At 48.1% G+C, this 9,601-nt stretch overlaps 1 protein-coding gene across 2 annotated transcripts in view; it reads right to left on the reverse strand.

The window, feature by feature from the left end:
- The window catches only part of PELI2 (pellino E3 ubiquitin protein ligase family member 2), a 209,944-nt gene extending 201,403 nt beyond the window's left edge, over positions 1–8,541 (reverse strand). The window contains exon 1 of one of the 2 annotated variants that reach the window (XM_082450460.1): positions 8,098–8,541. In XM_082450460.1, coding sequence (XP_082306586.1) covers positions 8,098–8,174 — 77 coding nt within the window. In that variant the 5' untranslated portion in view covers positions 8,175–8,541. The remainder of the gene's footprint in view (positions 1–8,097) is intronic. The other variant, XM_082450459.1, reaches the window with a different exon arrangement.
- Positions 8,542–9,601: the final 1,060 nt, after the last annotated feature.

The raw sequence follows: 9,601 nt of genomic DNA on the forward strand, positions 1-9,601 counted from the left end.
TGCCTGCTTTGGTTGGATTCTGCTAAACCAGTACTAATTAGAATGGGAGCACGAAGCTTGAAATAATGATTCTTATCCTAAACACAGAGCAAGAAAAGCAGGGTACGAACGGAGTTAAGTGTTTGCAAGTGAGAAGCATTATGTGGACGGCTGGAAATAAAACCTCAATCGAGAATGACTTGCAGTAGTCTTAAACCTGCTGCTGAAAATACCCCTAATGCATATTTATTAGGTCTGTCATCCAAGAGGCTTGTACCCCCCAGCCGTCGTTAGTCATTAGTAGGCACTAATGACCGCGGCCTTCCGGCACCACCCTAGCGTCCTGCAACGCAGCTCCGAGCAGCTGGTGGAATGGGAACAGACGGCCTGCTTCCCTTCAAGGCAGAACTTTCTGCAGGTGACAAAATGACAGGTGACTGACAAAAAGAAAAACAAAAGTTGAAACAGGAATATCTGATGTCAGTAAAGTACATGTTTAGTATCGCAGGGAGCCTTTAACTTGGGCCCTTAAGGTTGGGAGGACTGTTTACAAAACTGCAGCTGTGCTACAGAATCAGAATCTGCGTGCCTTCCAAATCGAGAAACAGTCACCGAGCCCCAGAGACACCTCTGAGCTGAGCAGGCCGCTGCAGTGTGCCAGAGAAACCCAACCTCCTAGGCACCTGAAAAGGAGTACCTCACTCTCCAAGGGGGGTAGAAGTCACCCCTTGTCCTCAAAGGGTAAACTCTTCTTGGAGGGAGGAGCAGATCTTCTCAGTGAGCTCTAGGGGAATGCAATTACCACTCTGGGCACGTGGCGAGCAGCACAATCCCTAGACTGAACCCTGTGTGTATCTAGGGACATTAAATGTATGTCCTTCTACTTGTTTGCACTTCTATTTTCCCTTTGGTAAATGGTTTACATACTCTGCCTCCTTAACTAATAGAATACTCGGAATCCTTTGGCCGTAAGAGTGAAACCCACTCAGGGTGGCTTAAACTGGAAAAAAGTAAATAAAAACTGAAAAAGATGGAGGGCTCTCAGAGGATACAGGGTTATTTTCTCAGTAAAGTTTCCCCTGACTTCCCTGTCTACAAGGGCTCCCACTACCTTATCCCCAGCACTTGACCTGGCTAGCTCCCCCCCCCCCACAATAAGCACTCTCTTCCCCTTATCCTGCTTCATCTTCCTCCTGACACTCTCCGAAACTAAATGCTGCATCTACCTGCATGCTGACTCATTTGCACCACCCGTCCCTCCCACTGACAGGTGAGCTCCCTGCAGGCGGGGCTGTCTGTCTCACTCCTACCGAATGCAGCCCAGCGTCTGGGGCAGTGCTGGTCCTCAGTCAGTATTTTTGAGTCACTGAATGAGTGGCTGGTCACTTGCAACCCTGGACAGTGGGTGCAACTGGATCTCATGAGAGACAGGAACCAGAAACTGGTACCCAGACAGCAGCGGGCTCCCATACGCCCCGGTCCCTCCCTGCCTGGGCTTCTCCTTCCACCCGCGCTGCTGCAGCCCTCTTTGCAGAAGTGCTTTCTCCACTCCAAGTTTCAGAGCTGCAAATCCAGCTACAGTCTCCCACGCCTTTAGGATAAAGTCCCGAATCCTGCTGGACCTGCCCTCCCACCCTCATCTCTCACATTATGTATTCCAACCACTCTCTTCTAGTCATTCGGGGCTTTTCTCCATTCCTCAAAGGAGCATGTGTTCTCACCTCTGGGTCTTAGAATACTCCTCCTAGAGCAATCTTTCGCTCTACCTCCACCTGGCTATCCCCCTTCTCATCCTGGCACATGGTTAGGTGACACTGTCAATGTGCCCCCCGTCACAGCTTATACTCTAAACTGCTTCCTATGCAGGATCCACAGCGGCAGAGATGATACCTGTCTTGTTCACCACTACATCCCTTAGCGCCAAGGATAGCATCCAACACGTAGCAGATGCTCAAATATTTGTGGAATAAATAAATGAACTGTGCATTTGTACTAGCTGTTCCCTAAAGGGCTGTGACAAGAATAAGACAGCAATTCACGTGTCTGCCTTGTCTTGCTGTATCCCCCATGCCTGGAAGAGCACAATCCCAATAAATATTTGTTGAATGAATAAATTCCTGGCTTGCCTGATGTAACTCCACCCCTTTCTCTCCCACTTGGGAAAACATAGCAGATGCGAGTGGGTAAAATCACGTTATTAACGGGACATTTTGGAATCATTTGAAAGATGCACACTTTATTACGTGTCATAAATTACCGGCCATGTACCTCAAAACTGATCATCACATATTAAGGTGGCTGAGAACAGCTGATTTAGACAAAGCTAACAAATATGAAGCACTTCCTGCTCTCGTTATTTTTATTTTCCAGGAGATAAAAGTGACAGTAAGCTCAATAAGAACTATTAACAGAATCATTCTTACCCTCGACTGACTTTCTTCTTATAGATTCTGCTCACCCCAGGGGAAACCCTTAGCTAAATCAAAAGATGTCAGAAATTCCTTTTCAGTTATTTTTCTCCCATACCAAGGAGCTCCATCAAGAGCTACTGTCTCCATTCCAAAGACAATCTATGGCCCCACCTTGCTGATCCCCACACAACAGACACAAAACCACTGCCTCAATGTGACAATACTGGTCTCCCTCAAATACAGCAACTGGCATGTTTTTGGTTTTTTGGTCTTTTCTGTGTACATGTTTTATCCTTTTGATAAAATATGTTTTGGTAAAGGGGCTGGAACCTGTATCAACCTGGTTTTACTTTTGTTTACCTAAAGCATCCCCAAATATTGATCATATGATGAAATACAACTGAAAACGGAAAGTCCTAATGAAGGTTTCAGGCTTGGTGTGTTAAAGAGAGAAACAAATAAATCTGAGAGAGCCAGACAAGAAACCACACAGACAGCCACATACTCCAAACAAGGCTAAAGTTAGTAAAGGAAAATATAGCAACTCAAAGCCAGTCACATCATGACCCTTAATAGCCTACAGAAGTAGACACTCCAGCCACACAAACAGAGCTGAGCTCTACAGGTCACCCTACACGCTGAGTGACAGCAAAGATTTTGATTTATTTTCTTTTTTTTAAGTTCAAAGAGCTTTTAGTCTATAAAGGACACTAGTGTTTGATGTCTGGGCCCAAATTAGAGAGGATGATGAGAAAAGGAAAAGTGCTACGATGTATATTAAGTTTTCTTATTACTACCAAGGGGAGGGGTCAAGGCAAAATGCCAAGGTTAAGACACAAATGGGCAACTAGAAATCGGAGCTGCTTGTTTCAAAAACTAAAGACCATAAACTCTTACAGCAACAGTCCTCTGTCTTACCTGATAAAATGCTACACAATCCAAAGGGAAATAGGCACGTACCCCTGACCTTTAGCTGTTTGTAGATCTTGGTCAGTTTCAATTACAATATTTTTGAGTCATATCTGTAGAAATTCTTAACCCTTTTTTGTGCGAAGGATCCTTTTGGCAGTCTGGTAAAGTATACTGAGCCCTTTTCAGAAAAAAAAATTTTTTAATAAATTTATTTATTTATTTATTTTTGGCTGCATTGGGTCTGTTGCTGCGCGTGGGCTTTCTCTAGTTGCAGCGAGCGGGGGCTACTCTTCGTTGCGGTGCACGGGCTTCTCATTGTGGTGGCTTCTCTTGCCGTGGAGCACAGGCTCTAGGCACGTGGGCTTCAGTAGTTGTGGCTTGTGGGCTCAGCTGTTGTGGCTCACGGGCTCTAGAGCGCAGGCTCAGTAGTTGTGGCACACGGGCTTAGTTGCTCCGCGGCATGTGGGATCTTCCCGGACCAGGGGTCAAACCAGTGTCCCCTGCATTGGCAGGAGAATTCTTAACCACTGCGCCACCAGGGAAGTCCAGAAAAATATTTTTAAATGCATAAAATACAATACAAAGGATTAAAAATGGAATCAATCATACTTGGTTATCAAGATAGTTTTAAGTTGTGATACAATAATATATGTACTTCTGGATTAATGTATTAACGAATCTAGCAGCAGGTCTATCTGTTGCCTATACACATAATGGAGTGAAATGCTAAATCTCAGTTTGAATACAGTAAAAATAAAGATGATTTTCCCCCCATCTAAGTTCAAGGGCTCCCTGGATTCCATCTGTGGACCCTAGGTTAAAAACCTTTGGATGAGAGAGCCAATAAAAATATATTTCGTGAAGCCTCAAATGAAAAAGAAAGTCTTGCAAAATGCATTATGCATTCAACTGTGAGGTGAGGGGAACTAAGAGTAAGCAATATTTTTCCAGAAACCATGATGGGCCATTAGTCAGCAAGAGAGCTGCATGCTTTAAATTGAATCCAGAAAGAGATTCGGCTCCCCTCATGCAAGTTACAAAAAAAAATTGAAGCTTTGAGGAACTGACTGCTGGACTCTGCCCTGAAGTGGGGAAATGGTGATCGGCAGTGTAGTGATCCAGCTCAACTATGCACTTGAACAAATCCCCTTCCTTCCGGGAGCCTCAGTTGCTTCATCAGTAAAATTAAAGAGCTGAACATGTACCATGACCTCTTAGGGCCCTTTCAGTTCTAAAATTTCAGCATCAGATTATCTCTTCCTTATGTTGATTATTTCAGCCCACTGAGCTTAATTTCAGAACATCACTGCCTTCCTTAAACTTGGAACAGAAAGTTTTACCAAATTTTGAACACCCTCATGTACAACCTAACACCAATGTACCAAATATACGTATACCATTACCACTCTAAAAGATGCCTGTTTTGCACATCTCTACTTCCAAAAAAGTAATCACAGCATCAATCTTTTCTGCTATTAAAACACAGTTCCCACTCGAATTCTAACACCATCACCTTAAGAATATACAAAATCAACACATGCTGGGCTACCTAGACTATGTTAACTGTATGTTTTCAACATTTCAGCCAATGAACAATATGACAGGGTATGAACCAGAAAGGTCCTTGACAACTACCTAATCCAATCATATTTCATTATTTCTAAAGAAACAGAGAGAGGGTAAGGGACTAAGCCACTATCACAAAGCCAGTGGGCAAGAAAGGAATTCAATCCAGGTCTCCTGACTGCTGGTTCATCCTCTCCTCACGAACTATACCGAACTGCCTCTCAAATCCTGACACACTTCCCCAACTTTAACATTTTAGCCAGGTTTAAAATTAACAGCGAAAAAGACCTGACAGGTAGACCAGTCCTTTTCTCTGCCTTCCATTACATAATGGACGCAACAAAGAGTTGTGGCTACGCTGCATTCACTGGTTGAAATCATGAAATAATTAAATTCTACCAATCAGCCAAGAAAATGATGACCCTACTTAAATCCTAACTAGCTGGCAATTCTCTTAATATTGTGTAAAGCATGAAAAGACGCAGAAGCATTTATATATGGATATAGACATATACATATATAGCTCCTCAGTCTGCTCTCCAGGACCTCTTCGCAACATTTTACTATGAAATTTAGAAGCAAACAAAAAGGGCTACCACACAACAGTTTTTTTATTTTTTAAATGAAAAACGCACTGTATTTTATAAGCAAAAAGCTTCTATCAATATCAATATTGGGCATTTTTAGATCTCAAGGTTAATTTTATCAATAAGAAAATCTACTAGAATTCTCTGCCGTTATTTATGTTCTAGATGATCAGACATGCAAATCTGATAATAATTTTTATTTGATCGTTACTGCTGTTTTAAGAGGGAGGGCTCTGTCTCAAGTCCTAAGGGTAGGATAATGATTAATAAGGGTCTCTTTAAAGTCTACCTACCTTTTCACCATTTCCCCCCGCATCCTTCAAATGTGTTCAATATCGCTAAAGAGTCAGAAAACTACTCTCAAAAACAGAAAAAGGCCACAATTCTTCTGAAGTATTAAAAAACCAGACGAGCATCTTCTCAGAACCTGGTCTCAACTCACCTTTCACTTCCTCATAGACACCTTCCCTGACCTCCCAGCTAAAGAAGCAAGACCTGCCTACAACAGACATTTCCCAAGCTAACCCACTTCTGCTGAGAACTCGGCAGCACCCAAAATTGCCATTTATTACTCCTTTGTTTACATGTTTCCTCCTGTTTATACCTGCCACTCCACACTAAAATGAAACCTCCTTGTTCACTGCTGGAGCCGGCATGCCTAAACAGTGCTGGCACATAGTAGGTGCACAAATAACTGCTGAGAGGCCCAAAGTATTGATGTAAGTGCCAACTCTGTCATACGACGTGTCTCCTGGAAAAGCATTCTCAAAGGACAGAGCACATGCAATTGGCAACGCATTTAGATAGTCTACTTTAGAGTAAGCCTGTGATACTAGGACAATCCAGGGTATAAATCCCTTTCAGGGCTTTGGAATGCCCTGCACTTCCAGCTGTGAACACAAAACCCTCTCCAGGCCCATTCACACACTGCTTTCATGAAACATCTCAACAACGATTTCCTCAAAAGGAAATAATGAAATAAAGTCCTGGCCTAAGTTAATCTTTCGTGTCAGGTTCACAATGTTAAACATACTTTGAAGCCAGCCACACAAACAAAACCAAACTGCACAAAATTAGGCTGGGCTGAGATTACATAAAACAAGCTAAACTCTGGCTTTTTTCCTCCCATTCCTCTCTCCTTCCAGTGAACTCTGATATCTGTCTTTTAAGTGCAATTAGATGCAGGTGAGAAAAATGCTTATCTGCAAACAGCTTCCAAATAGGTAATGAGATTTCCAATGATATTCCACCTAATACCGTAGCAACAAGGTAAGGAGGACTGGACAACTTAGAGCTGAGCTGTGTCTGGAAGCTCCTCTTAAAAATTCTTCTTTTTAAAATTATGTTTAAGTCGGTACTTACTTCAAGGTATTCAGTTATCAAAACACATTTTTCAGAGTGCCCTGAGTTTTTCCATACCCATGACTCTTCGCATGTGTGCTAAGCCTACCTTTCAGCACCCATAATGTTAAGAATACAGGTCTTTCAAGAGAGAAGGACAAAAGCGCGGGTTCTCAGGAGTGACAGATCCAAAGGAAAAAATAATCCTTTCTCTTCCAGTACTAAACCCAAGTTGCTCCTTCTCCCGAGTTTCCCCGCACTCTCCCCTCCCCACTCCGCTCCCCTTTCACTGCCCACTTTACCCTGCTTTAATCCCGGCGAAGCCTTTCTCCTGGCTTATTAAGGGTAAACAATAGAAATGTCACAAGGAAACTCAGGAAGTAGATGAAGTCTCTAATTGCTGCCGTTTAACGACTGTAGATAATTACTATCTTCAAAACGTGGTTTTCACAAGCGGAGAGGGAGTCGAGGCGGGTGAAGCTGGCGAGCTCCCCGCCGCTGGGAGAACATCTGCGAGGCCGAATCCCAGGACCGAGGGACGAAAGGGATGCGGCCCCGTGCCCGGGAGCCCGGGGTGGGGGGCAGCGGCGTTCCTGCCCACTCCGGGACACTCCCGGCCGAGTCACAGACAGTTCAGTGCCCTCGGGCCGCGGCTGCCCGTGGCGGTCACCATAACAATATGCAAAGCGCTGCCCGCGGATGCCCCCCGCGCGGATCCCACTGCCCGCCGAGGCCGAGCCGGCGGTGCCGCGCCTGGAGTTCCGGGCCCCGGGCTCACAGCAAGCGGGGGCAGAGGGCCCCCGGGGGCCTCTCAGCTTCGCCAAGGTGGTGGGGGGGGGGGTGTCCTCGGACACCGCGTGGTGCCTGCGACGGCGGTGCCTCAGCCCTGGCCACTACCCCCGCTACCCAGCCCGGGGCGCGCAGGGAAGTCGAGCCCCTATCCCTGCGGTACCGCCGACGACTTGGTCCCCGAACGCTGAGCCCCGCGGGGCGAGGGGTCGCCCCAGTCCCCGCCGCTGCCGCCGCCCCGGGCTGGCCGCGATCCGCCACTTCCTTCGCCACCGTCCTCCGCGCGGATAGCGCATCCCGGTGCCCGCCGCAGCACCCCGCGCGCGCCTCCCCGCCCCCGCCGTCCCAGCCCTCCGAGCCGCTCGCGCCGGCCCAAGCGCCCTGGCAATCCCCACAGAGCCCCCGAGCCACCCCGCTGGCCCTGCTCGGGGATGCGGGCGCGCTGCTGCCACCAGCCCGGAGTGCTCGCCGCCCGCCCCCAAGCTCCCCGGGTCGGGGACCCCCGGACTCACCCCAGAACCACCAGCTCCCCGTATTTCACCGGCTCCTTGTTGAGGGCGCAGTGCTCCTCCTGGCCGGGGGAAAACATGGAGCCCTGCTCGGCCGCCGCCGCCGCCGCCGTCGCCTCCGCCGCGACCCCCGCCGAGTCCGCGCCGCCGCTACAATCCCATCCCGAGAAGGGAGTGAGCGCGCCGGGGAAGGGCACGGCGGCGAAGGGGGCGCGGGGCGGCCAATCCCGCGGCTGCTCCGTCGTGGCTGCGCGGCTGCCCTGCCGGGCTCTCCGGAGCTCCGCGCAGCGCGGCTGCCCCGAGCCGGACTCGGCAACAAATGGAACCAGGCAGCAGGGGGACCTACCCGCGCCGAGCGCCGCAGCAGCAACCGCCGCCGAAGCCCCGCGGGAGGGAGGAAGGGAAAGAGCGAGAAAGCTAGGGAGGGGCGGGGGCAGAGGGCGGGGGAGGGGCGGGGGCCGGACCGCTGAGCCGCCCCGCGGGCGCGCGGGCAGGTGGGAGCCGCCCCGCCCTCCGCGAGACCCCCGGAGCCCCCCCGCCCACCCGGCGCCCCCTCCCCCGGCGCGTGGGGCCGCCCACGTCCCCTCCCCGCCCCCCCTTGGGCCCCGCGGTGGATCACCCTGGTGTTATGTAAACATAGAGTAAAAGGGAAAGGAAGTTCTTAAAGGAGCAGCTCTATTTTTTTTTTCTCGCTTCCTTTCCCAAACTTAACAGCGCGAGGTCCTCAGACCTGGTCGCCGAGTTCTCCAGCGGCTGAAGGCTGCGCAGGATCCCGGAAGCACAGCGGTCAAGGTTCCCAAGCCTAGCCTAGTTTCCCAGGTTAGTTAGCTGTAAATAAAGAACTTGCTCTCGGGGTATGAGAGCATTTGCTTTCCCGGTGTCACTGTGTCGCTGCACACATCCAGAGGTGTCGCACACGCGCACCTGGGTGCCTCCTCTTCCAAAACCAAGTCCTTAAGAGCTTGAAGACGTCTAGAAATTTGGAGGGGTTCGCCAGTTGACACTGGATTAGAGGGAGTCTTGAAGGCACTTGCAGCACACTGCCATGGTGCAGGATGTAACAACCCGGTTTGTCGTCAGCAGAGTTCCACATGGTTCCAAAAAAATGTTTTGTTGTTGTTGGGGTTTTTTTGGGTTTTTTTTAATCCATACCCTGTCCGCTTTCCCATACCTTCTCTCAGTCCCCTAAGGAATTTAAGAGGAAATTATTTGGGTCAACTTTTTAGTGGATATAAAAGTTCCTTTATTATCATAATTTAGCCAATGCATTGTTTGCTTTTTATGCTTTTCTAAATAGTTACTACTATGGCTTTAAAATATTTTAGAGTATAACAGCTTTACTGACAGCTGTTCTCATCATACAGGATTTTATTGTTTTCCCATTTATTAAGCACTCATACTGGAAACTCTGCATATTATTGTCAGTCACTGCCTCTCAAGACTGTTAAATAATTTTTAAAGGAATAAATACTGCAAAGCTACCCTATGTATAAACACTGACTGGTTG

Source organism: Balaenoptera physalus (assembly GCF_965194825.1).
Source record: "Balaenoptera physalus genome assembly, chromosome: 2".
NCBI classification, from domain to species: Eukaryota; Metazoa; Chordata; class Mammalia; order Artiodactyla; family Balaenopteridae; genus Balaenoptera; species Balaenoptera physalus.